At 37.3% G+C, this 12,299-nt stretch overlaps 1 protein-coding gene across 21 annotated transcripts in view; it reads left to right on the top strand.

Moving 5' to 3' along the window:
• DLG1 (discs large MAGUK scaffold protein 1) overlaps positions 1–12,299 on the top strand; it is a 149,836-nt gene that overhangs the window by 98,741 nt on the left and 38,796 nt on the right. For all 21 annotated transcript variants that reach the window (XM_042042539.1, XM_042042549.1, XM_042042536.1 and 18 more), the window contains 4 exons: positions 873–1,017; positions 8,625–8,751; positions 10,534–10,690; positions 11,780–11,882. In XM_042042539.1, the coding sequence (XP_041898473.1) occupies positions 873–1,017; positions 8,625–8,751; positions 10,534–10,690; positions 11,780–11,882 (532 nt within the window). The remainder of the gene's footprint in view (positions 1–872; positions 1,018–8,624; positions 8,752–10,533; positions 10,691–11,779; positions 11,883–12,299) is intronic.

The raw sequence follows: 12,299 nt of genomic DNA, 5'->3' as shown, positions 1-12,299 counted from the left end.
TATAGGACTTCTCAGAATGCAAGAGCACTGGAAAACTTCCTTTTAATGGTGAATTGCATTCCAGTGTTGTAATTTGTCACCTATACAAAAAATTTCCATGCTAACTTGCTTCTGTCATAAATTATGGGGAAGGCTTAAAGGAAGTTTTGTTATAAGTTCCAAACTTTTGTGACCAATTACTTTGTCCAGCATTACTTTATCCATTAAAAACATTTGGCTGATAAAATTAAATAAAAGAGTTTTAGATCAATATCAGGTACTGTTTCAGAGATACAAGGAGCATGTGCAGTTTGCTACTGGATATACTAAATACCGTGTCCTAGTTGGTGGTAGCTGTAATCATTCCCTCAGTTCTTTAACTCAAGAAAGAAGTAAGTAAAATGTCATCTGTGATATCTTCACTATGAGGGTGGTGAAGCATTGGAACAGGTTGCCAGAGAAGTTGTGGGTATCCCATCCCTGGAAGTGTTCAAGGCCAGGCTGGATGAGGCTCTGAGCAGCGTGGTCTAGTGTGTGGTATCCTTACGAGATGGTCTCTGAGGTCCCTTTCAACCCAGACCATTCTATGATCTTCTGATTATCTGAATTTCACTTAGTCAAAGCTTTAGTCACTAAGGTAGAGATACACACCCATATATTGCAGAATGTAACTTCCTCTGTGTTTAGGTTGCACTACAATTACCAAATACAGCAAAATGACTTTTTAGTCTTCAGGAGTGGTAGGAATTAAAATCTATTTATGTATTTATGTTTCATGGCACATGAATCCGAATAAAGACTCTCAGTGCCAGTGCTCCAACAGCTTTCAGTGAGTGTCCTATGAAAACAGTACATTTTTCTGTGTTGAGAATTTGGGTTTTTTTTCTCTTTAGGTGAACAGTGTTTGCTTAGAAGAAGTTACTCATGAAGAAGCAGTGACTGCCTTAAAAAACACGTCTGACTTTGTTTATCTGAAGGTTGCAAAACCCACCAGCATGTTCATGAATGACAGTTATGCCCCTCCTGACATCACAAACTGTAAGTTTATCTTATCTTTCTGATTTAATTAATTTTCCCTTAAGGCTTTAACATATTTCATTTTTAGTATTTTAACTGTTTCAAGGTTTTAAAAATTATATGGGGCAAAAATCTGACATATGTTGATAAATGAGGAAAATTATATGCTGTACAGAACAACATCCTATAGCTTGTATCTTGAAAAGACAGCAACAGCGGGGCTTCAGGTATGTTTTTGTGGCTGTCATGGCCCAGTCCTAGAGGCTGTGTTGCTCATCACTTGCTGATGAGTACAAGGAGAGAGAACAAGTGCCTCATGCTCTTGGGGGCTGTGAAGAATAGCAAGCAATGCACTGTGAGGATGTTCAGTATCCTGTAAACTAAGCAAAAGACAATACTGTTTCAACTAGAGGATAGTGATGCTCTGACATTTTTCCTGTTTTCCTGGTTTATCAGGAACTTGCATATACTTGAATAAACTGACCTGGGGGGATGGGAAGTTCTTGCTCTGGTGCCTGTCTGTGAATATGCCAAAAAATTCCTTGTTAACTTACTTGAAATCTGACTTCAGTTTTGACATAATTGTTGACAATTCAAATGGAAAAAAAAGTATTCAAAAGTAGTTACAAGAATTTCTTGTTGACATAAGGGTACTACTGACAAGAGTATTTTCAAAGTCACACATACAAATCCAGAAAGTTCAGGGTTGAACTACAATGTAAAGAAATATTTGAGTTGAGTATACTTCGAGACGGTTTATTATCATTTAGTGGCTGGAGAAAGGGAAGAGAATGATATGACTGTGTCTTCCCAAGACTAAACAGACTGACTTTTCTGGGTGACCAGTTTTACTCATGTTGTCACATGAATTGGTGAGTTATTTTAGGTATTGCTTTGTTTCCTGCCATTAGATATGTGTAATTGATATGTAGCACTGATCTGTTTAGATACTACTTCATATGAAAAAAAAGAGCACTTTGGGACTGGAAGATGTAATTGAAAACAGTATGTAAAGAACAACAAACAAAAGTGCAGCGCAACAGAGGACTGAAGTGTACCTTATAAGCCCATCATTTATTGGCAATAGCTACAGTATCTTAATATCTATTTGTAAGCTTATTGAATTACAATTTGGAGGTAATTAGGTTTTATCTCCACTGTGTTATTAGAAGAATGCTCTTGAAGGCTCCATTCTTTGACATACCTAATTTTCAGCCTCCACTGATTCTTCCGCAGTGTTCTACTCATAGATATTATGGTTAAAGAGCAGCCATTTTCCCTTACTGTATCAAGTTTGTTCAATAACCTTTCCCACTGTTTCCTTGGAAAGTAGGCTTCCTTTTCTCTTTACCTATAACTGATCTTTTCATATATTTCACCTTGAATTCATATTTTTTGAGACAGAGAAATCTGATTTGTACATAGTGTTCCTGGTAGTGTTGCAGTAATGCAGTTACACTGCTGTGGATTGGGGTGTGACAAACATTGGAGTATCTCATCTCTTACTACTGTACCCTGACTCAATCATTGGAATATTTACTTTGTTAATCTTTTGTGGGGACAAAGGCAAAACCTGTAGAAAGTTTGAGGGGAGGAAGGTAGAGAAGGAGCTGATTCCTGATAATTCGCCTAGTCCAAATAAATAATGACACTGGCAAAGTGGCCACTGGTTGTTGGACCTCTTGTCTCAAATGGTGGATGAACTGGAGACTCAGTTCATTGAAGGTAATTGCATCATAACATGGAGCCATAAGAGAGATGGTGACATCTTCAAGAATACCTTCTCACCATGGCCATTGGCTGGACAGATCAGGAAAGTTCTGTCAAGGGTAATCCCACATAACTGCCATGAGGATGTCCACTGCCATCTTGCCTTGAGTCCTTAATTTCTCAGTGGGCATGACTCAATGTCATATCCATTACCTGGAGATTAATGGCCTGGTCACACATGCAGGCTCCTTTTGTCCCATTACCATCCTTCCTGCAGAGTTTCTCTCCATTTGCTCTCCCTCTAAGTGTGATTTGAGAGATGGTGGCATTCTGTGGAGCCCAGTATCCCATTCTTTGTGGGAAGTGTCACTTCTATCCTTTTACTGAGAAGTGAAAAGCCAATCTCCTGACCTTGTCATGTACCTCAAGCTCCAGCAGCTGCTTCTGGGAACCTTTCTCCTCCTACTCAAACATTCTGAAAAGTTTTTCTCAGATTCCGGTGTCTTGTCTGTCTGTTAGTGACCATTGACAAGGTTTGTGGGCTGTCTGTACTTTTGAGTAGATTTTCTGAGTTTCATTTCATTTAGCTACAGTTCCCTTCAGTTCTCCATCTGAAGATACTCTGTTTTTCACTGTTTCTGGTAGACCAAAGAACATTCCTCTGCAAAGTGCTGGGTTGTTTGATGAAACTTTCGTCTGTTTCTTTTCCTTATGACAGGGAAGCCTTTTCTAGAAACCTAAGACTCCATGAGCTTGTGTGTCTGTTAATCAAAGTGCAGCTGGCTGTTACTGCCGCTGATGCGGAGACTGAACCTACTGCCAGAATTTTGAACACAAAGCAGACCCAAAGGTCTTGCTGAGGTGTTTAATGACTTAATTCCAGGAAATCGGTTTATTTTTTAACTCAATCTTTCACTTATAAGAAACAACTGTGTGTATCTGAGCTGCTAGATGCTATTTTTCTAATACAGGACAGAACAAAAGCTTTTCCAGTACCTCTCAGCATTTGCACATTTACAACAGAAATCTCAAAGGGAGATATCAATCTCTTCAAAGGCTCTTTCTTGCTTTATAAAGGAGTTTGATAACTTTGCAACTAGAAAGCCTCTGCTTTCTGCAAGAAGCTGCTCAGTTAGATAGAACTCTTACCAAAAAATGGTGGCACCTGCATGTAGTATTTTATACTGCATTTAGCAGAGCAGTAAAGAGCTCAAGAGCTTTAGGTTAGGGATTCTGAAGAGCTTTCACCAGATGGCAGATATTAAAGAGGTATTTTCTAGGATCACTTAGATTGTGAGTCAGTGTTGAAACAGTTACCAGGCTTCTTTCTTCACCTACTCACCTGCAGCTGTTTTGAGACATGTATTTGCGATCCTCCTTCCCATTTCTGTCCATGAGAATCCTTTTGTCCAGGTTCTTAGGATTTCAGTCCTACCATAAAGGAGAAGTAAGTCGTGCACAGAAGCTCCCTGTGAACGTGTCTATTACAAATGATGTCAAGGTAGAAACTCTGCTCTTGAGTTTATATGTAAACTGCTCACTTACAGACCCCCCTTGGGAGGGTTTTTTGTTTGCTTATTTTATTTCTGTGTTTCTTGTTTTTTTTTTTTTATTCTCATTTTAACAGAAACATCTAGAAGCACAGTGCACAGTATTTAGTACTGTGCAGAACATGCAATAGATTGCTCACTGTGCTAACTTGTGTAAACATGGTAGTTAATTCATAAGATTTTGCCTCGGGAACTGGTCTTGTTTAGGTCTGCCTCACCGTGGTGATGGGGATTTAAAATGCAGAGGTGAGGATACTGAAGAACTGTTCGAGAACAAGGTTCACAAATTTCAGTGTCTAGGTTTTGTGCAAAATCTGATTTCTTTTAGAACTCCTGTAGTAAGAATATCAGCCACACAATAGTATGGCCTTGTCAGGTGGTCTGATGGCTCAAAAGAAGGGATCAAAGAAGTTAGTATCTATATAGATAATTAAATCATTTGATGTTTCCTTGGGGTTAGTGCCTTAGAATCAAGGGATATTTCATCAAGAGGTTTCTGAGCTTCTGATTTATGGCAGTATTTATTGGGAAGAGTACAGATGTTGTGCCAACACTGTGCACCTGGGGCTGAAAATTGACCTCTGTCATTTGATATTTGTCAGAGTGAGTGAACAGCTTCCAGCTGCCCGTGAGGGAAGTTACTGTTGAAAATCTTGTTCAAGAAGAGTTGGGGTTGTTTGAGACCCGAGATTCAGCAGAGAATGAATGTGGGAAAAGTAGCTGATGGCTGTGTGCTGTAGCTTTAGAGACTGGGATGTGTATGTGTGATGAAAGCTTGGTCACAGACCTGGAACAGTTGATTGCTATGCCTGTTTCTGTTGCGTCTGTGGATTTATCTTTTAGCTCTTGGGGTGTGGATTGCCAGTCTAAACAGTTACTTTACAGTGATCTGTAAAGCATTTTCTAACTCAAGAAGAAAAAAATTAGGAAAGATTGTTGTTTCTGAGCACATTGCCCTCTGAGTGCTGTTCTCCACTCTCTATCAGGCTGAAAAATGAGAACTTCCCGTACAGAAAACATGGAAATGCAACAGAAGTCCCCCACTGTATTTACTGTGTGCAGAGGAACAACAGCACCGCGGGTGGGATGGTCTTGTGTCCTGAGCATTGACGGCTCAGCTGATATGTGTGGGATAATCAGAGCTATTAGCCTGCTGTGGGGGTCATATGTCAGTAGGAGTGTAAACTGCCTCCATAATCTATATGTAAAATGTGGTCATTAAATGGTTCCTGGAACAAATACCCAGTGATTTGTTCATATAAATGCTTTTAAAGTTATTCAGTTGAAATACTACTAAGAAGGTGTAGTACTTGCTGTTTAAAACACCAACATTACCTGTGAAGTGCATGTAGTAGAATATCAGAGTTAGAAAAGTGGCTAAATGGTTTTTGAGAGAGAGTACTTGCTTCCTGTACAGGCCTCCTTTGAAGACATTATTAATGATGCATTTTTAACTCCTAATTAATTTCAAAGTATTTTTTCCTTTGTGTTTTTTTGCCTTGGTACAGTATTTCCACACTGCATTGAGAAATAAAATACTGGAAGGTATGGAATAATCAGTTTCTTCACTAGATATGAATCCCTTATCATTTCTTAAATGGCATAAGTACAGGAAGAGAAGAATATGTAATAACAGTAAAAGAAAATAAAGTTTTAATTTTATTTCCCATTTTAGAGATTGTACTTGTGATTGGTGTCCTCAGTTTACAGACAATAGGAAAATAATAGGAAATCTTCCATTTTTTCTTTTTGTCTAGAACTGTCTTATGTGAAGGAGAGGGTGGATTTAGAAATGGAATTTCTTCTTAAGAGTCTGACTTTTCCTGTCAAAGCAAGTTGATTTTATGCATGCAATTTTCTGTTCATCCAAAAGACAGTTCCTTTATCAGTTCCATCAGTAATAATATTTACCTGGAAACAGAAGTTTAGACCTCCTTTAGGATTCAAAAAGTGATGGCTTGCCTTTTATTTCTATCATGTTCATCATGAATACTGTTCAACTATAATTTCAATCTAAAACAGTTTCAGGAAGGGCACAGGCATGGTTTCGTGCCCGAGCTCCACAGAGAGCCTCTTCGTGCCTTGTAGGTTTTCTTTCATAGCACTGAGAACACCAGCCTTGAGAAAGGACCAGACTGTTCCAAGCAAGTAGCATATGTAAAACCCTATAAAGGATGTAGCCAGTGCTGTTGTGGAACAGTCCACAGGTCTGAAATAATAAACTGTTATATTGATTGATAGCTGACTTTTAGTTACATGGTGAAAGGATAAAAAAATGTTTAAAATAAGATTATGTAGTAGTTGGTGTGTATGTTTCTGAACACAGCGCAGTTAAAAGCTTTAGGAACTTGAAAAACAATCAAGGGAGAAGCACTGTACGTCAATGAATATAGAATTTGTATCTAATTACTTCCTATAAAATATGCATCATTATGGCTGCCATTGGCTTGTTAAAAGCAATTTCAAATTCGTTTTGTGAAATGAGATAATTTAGTGCATGAACAGAATGTACAGAGCTGCTATACTGTGCAACAGTTGTTCAGGTTTTTTAATCAAAACCCATTTTCCTGTAGTTGGAAAAGAGCTCATAATGTCTTGCATTTCATTTTTTGTGCTTTAGCCTTAAAATTTTCTGAGAAAAGCAAAATAACTGTATTTGTGTGTGGTTTTATTTTAAGCAAGTAGTGTGTACAATGACGTGGAAATAATAATGTTGTATTAAAAAACATATCTTTTAACTGAAAAGCAAATATTGCAATATGGTTTGGTAATCATTGTGTAAAATCTGTTGCTGAAATTCCTGTGTGACTAAAAACCCCAAGTCTTGAAACTGACAGTTAGGTGTCTGAATCTCTTACCAGTGCACAGAAACTACATATTGTACTGGGACAGATGGAAGGTAGTGGGATCTATAAAATCCTTGCAGGGAGTAGAAGGATGAAGGTGCAATATGTGTGTGTTACTGCTGTTCTAAAAAACTGTATTAGGAATCACATATGTTGAACAGTTCCTAATTTTTAGGGAATTGTCAGATGTGAATGCTTATGTTGATAATTTGGTTTTAGCAAAAGCAGCATTCTCTTTGCTTTAGACCTCATGAAGCCAAGCAATGTGAGGGAGCTTCCGTCTGTCTGTTATAGAAGGGCACCAGGTACCTCTTGTACTTCAGTTCTGAATTTTGCTGAAACCTCTTGTGTATCCAGAATTATGATTTCCAAAAATTCTGCACAGTCTCATGCAACTAACTGAGGGCTGGTGTGTCTGAATAGCACAATTACTTTATCACCCAGTGCTTTTAAACTGCTGGAGCTCTTAATAGTGGATTTTAATGCTTGCTGAAATGCTGACAGTGTTGATCTGATGCATATGCTGTGTGAAGAATTTATTGCACACAGGTTTACTAGGAATCTAGAACTACAGGCACAGTCCCGCCCAGACCTGGGTGGTTTGAAAGATGCCTATTTAGCAAATATATATTGTGTGTGTTTGTGTGTATATATATGTGTGTATATATGTATTTATAAAATCACATATATAGATAGATATCAAGAGAGTACTCTTAATAAGTTTGTATATGATTGAAACTTTTTGATAATGGTTTAAAAAGGAAAAGAAAAAAAAAGGAGAATATGCAGATTGCTTCTGCAATCTGTGTCATGTATGTTCAGTTAAAGAGCTTTGGGTTTAGTGTAAATCCTCAGAGGTCAGGTACCCCATCAGATACAGAAGGTAAGAGCAAAGAGAGTCTGGCAACTTTCATAATACTGAATCTGTGAAGTGTCCCCACCCTTCATATTTAAGCCTCAAAATTTGAAGCACATACACCAGGAAAAACATTTCCAATTGTAGAACATGCTTTGTAATAGCAAACAGTGGGTATGACTGTGCCTTAATGAGCACTTAAAATTGATGTGCCTAACTTGGAAACATCATGCACCTTCTTAATTATTTATTGAAACAATTCTCCTGGTGTTGTAGAATATTTTCCATCAATTGTAATCATTAAGATGCTAAATTTCTTTTAGTATGTGCGTTGTGGTTCAGTTAAAACTTTGCTTCAGTCAAGTTAAAGACAGCTTTAAGACAGATAAATCTCCAGACTGTCCCCATGGGCTTCAACTACCCACAGTAACTGTTTCTAAAAAAGTTTTCTTTTTTTCAAACTGAAAAATTTGCTTACTGACTTGGTGAGGAGACCTGGGAATTTGCAGACTTAAGACAATATTTTAGAACTATGATATTTATAATATATCATTTGAACTGCTATAGTTCATTTTTAGAAGAGGTCACTCCTTTGTTTCAGTTCCTCCAGCCCTTTTTCTGTCCTATCCTAATGTCTTTTCTTGTTTTTCTTCCACCTCTGTGAAGCTTATTCTCAGCCAGTGGATAACCATATCACTCCATCTGCCTACCTGGGACAGTCCCTGCCCCCAGCATCACCAGGGCGATATTCACCAGTTCCCAAGGGAATGCTTGGAGATGATGAGATTACCAGGTAATGAATAACCAAATCTAAGTCTCAAATTGATTAACCAGGGAAGCTCCAAGATGTGTTTGTGGGCAAAATACTAGTGAATGCTATATTTTATTTCAAGAAATAGATGTTAGTTTTTTAACTCTTGTGAACATTGTTGTAAGGAGAAAACTAGGTATATTTATATGTATCTATACACGCAGTTGATTTATCAGTCCAGGAATAGCGTTAAAAAGAGAAACCCCTGGGAATGCTGCCTGTGTTAACAGAGATTTTTAGGATGGTAGTATGAGCAGACCAGGGATTTTCTTATTTTAAAGCAAGCAATGTTTGGATCCTCTCTGCCCCCACAGACAAAGGTTTGTTTTGATGGATTCTAAACCCAGAAAGGCTGGAGAGCTCTTAATCCTTTCCCATTAACAGACTGTTCATTCCTTCACTGATTCAGTAGATTGCATTAATCTTTTGTTCATCATTGCTGATCAAAGGAAGCTGTTGTAATTTTGTTGCCCTTCTGTTCTGCAAGTATAGGGATGTTATACTGCATTTTCAGTATGCTGTTGCTGAATTCTGTGTTATACCACCATCTGATATGGATAATGTCACTCAGATTCCAAGGCAGGGTCCACCCAGGATTGAAACATAAGTGGCATAATGAATTGGAGAATTGATTTTAGTGTAGTGGAAGGTAGGATATGTCTTTGTACTGATTTTTAGCTGAGGGTTAGGTAGACATATAAGCCAAAATGATTCCATCCTGTTGATATCATTATGGTTTTATTGCTTTCCTTTAAAATTACTGTAAAAGGCTGGTTTTAGATTTCTTCCGAAATGCAAGGGCTATTCAGAAAAATGTTTAGATTTTCTTTGAATTACCTTCTCATATTACATTCTCTCCATCCCAAAAAGAAGTTTATAAATTTTGAGTGTTGTTTTAAAAGATGCTGCATCTTTCTGTTCTCTCTTCTGTTCTGTTTTTGTTAGCGTATTGGTGTGATCCAGAGCAATATATATACTTTTTTTTCACAATGTCATTTATTTGCAATAGAATAGTACTCTGAAAAAATGAATATAATAGTTGATAGAGGTGAAATTTAAGAATTCGACCTTAAGATGATTTAATAGCTAGTGCAAAAATTGAGTGATTTTTAAAGATTGGACTAGATGATACTTTTTGTTTTGGAAAAGAAAGCAGCTTCTTACTTTATCCTGTAAATTAATAATTAATGCCTCCAAATACTTAATGTCCATTAATTGTTCTTTAGTGCTCTCTAGTGATTTTTGAAATGCAGTGCACAGTTTCTCTGCTTTATTAGAAATGTCTTTTTCTGAGATCACTTATGCTTTACTTTTATTAGATCGAGTAGCAGGTTAGTAGATTTTTGGAAGGAGTCTTTCTGCATTAGATTTTGACTGGTCTTATCAATATTTCTTCTTTCCTCCCCTCATTCAAGTTAGGAGGGGGTCCTATGAAAGAGATTGCAACAACTTGGTTAAGTTTAACTTTTTCAATTGCAGTTGCTTCACTGAAATTGAAAATGTATTTGAGAATGTCACAACCTATACTGATGTTCTTGAACAAGGTGGAAAACATTAAGTAATGACATTTAGTGCTGAATAACATTGTAGTATAATAGGAATTTATTTATTCATTTATTTATACATACATACATACAGATTTGTTCAGTTCACCTAACAACAGTGAGGGGATTTTATTTTGCATCTAGAAGCTTTTCTAATTGTTTATTTTACTTTTACTCATGTCTAGTGACCGAGATTTCACATTCCTTTCTTTTCCTTCAGAGAGCCTAGAAAGGTCGTCTTACATCGAGGATCAACAGGTCTTGGTTTCAACATTGTTGGAGGAGAAGACGGAGAAGGAATTTTCATCTCTTTCATCCTTGCAGGAGGGCCAGCTGACCTGAGCGGAGAGCTTAGGAAAGGAGATCGGATAATTTCTGTAGGATTCCTTGCTTCTTTTATTTAAACAGCAAGAAAAGTTTCCCCCTCCCTGCATATTAATGCCAATTAATGAGATACAAAGAATGTTATTAATTGAGCTAAATTTGAAATAATGGAACAGATGCCAATATTCTTCCAAAGTATCTTCGAGGACTTTAGTCTGCCTGTTTCTCATCTATAACCTGATTAAAATAGCACTTCGTTCTCTCAGAGGCATTCAATGAAGACATTAACTTATCTTAGTCTGGTAGCTGAGGGCTGTGTGTGTCTAAATTGAAAGAATGCTGGTTTCAGAAATAAGCCTTCTAATGAGATGGAGACACTTGGCAGCAGTGTCTAAAACTGGGTCTTTACTTCCTGCAGTAACTGCTGAACTTCCTGTTAGTCTTACAAAGATCCATCTCATACCTCACTAAGGGCTTTTTCTATATTAGTATTGAAGGTCATATATATTTTGTGTGTTTCTTTGTGAAATTACTTAATTTATGGAGAATCATTTCTTTGGACAATTACATCGTAGTTTGGAAGTTATTTAAGAGGAATTATGTCCTTTTAACAGCTGTTACTAAAACTGATATTAAAGCACATCTTTATTTTAGTTTGAACTATGAAAAGTGCTTTTGGTCTAAAATGTGGAACACACGTTTCTGCTTCACTTTTTTTGTGATGCTATTTTTGAATCTGCTGCATTGAAAACAATGCCAGATTCACAGAGGGTGTTGTCTCTCACTAGATGTGGTGACAGCATGGTCTGTAGGCACTCTTTGGCTAAGAAGGTCCCTGAACCATCACAAAAAATAACATTCTCTGTGTCTCCTTAAAAAGAAAGAAAACACACTTAAACAAGAAGAAAATTGTCCATTCACTGAGTGATATACTATGATAGTCTCAGTAATTCTTAAGAGCGGTGTATGTGAGAGAGGATTTTATTGACACTTGCTTTCAGGAAGGATACTGGGAACAGGGGAAATTCACATGGTATGGAAACTAGTTTGTGTCCAGTTAATTTTTTTCCACAGGTGTGTGTTCTGTGGTGATAAATACAAGCATTAATTTTGATGAAGAGCTTTTTTTATATTACTTGTAGGTAAATGGAGTAGATCTAAAAGCAGCAACCCATGAACAGGCAGCAGCAGCCCTGAAGAACGCAGGCCAAGCAGTGACTATTGTAGCTCAGTACCGTCCAGAAGGTAAGGGCTGCTTTATACATGCAAGTTCTCTTGTAAGACTTGAAAATCAGAGAAAGATAATCTACAGACTCCTTCCACCTACCACATCTTCTGAGGAGAGGAGAAACAAATAATGTAATGGATGTTGTCACACACATGTTAGCATAATTGCAAGTGACCAGATAGGAATATCTGCAAGTGTTGGTGCCGTGGCTTGCTACATTTCTTGCTTTCACCATTTCAGAATTTTAATTTCTTCAGTAAATGTTGCCACTGTCATAACGTGAAAATTAATCTAGTACATCCAGAACTGAGTAGAAAAACCCTGTTGTTCTTTTCTATTTCCAGTTGTCTTTATCCTTTAATATGGTGGGTTTATATGCTTTAATAGCAGGAAGATAGATCACTAATTCCTTCTTTGCTGTGTTGATTCAGATG

The sequence above is a fragment of the Corvus kubaryi genome, unplaced genomic scaffold (genome assembly GCF_017639235.1).
Source record: "Corvus kubaryi isolate FWS band 111438036 unplaced genomic scaffold, C.kubaryi_AGA036_p1.0 37397, whole genome shotgun sequence".
Taxonomy (NCBI): domain Eukaryota; kingdom Metazoa; phylum Chordata; class Aves; order Passeriformes; family Corvidae; genus Corvus; species Corvus kubaryi.
The sequence above is the reverse complement of the archived record's forward strand: the minus strand, read 5'-3'. Positions and strand labels throughout refer to the sequence as shown.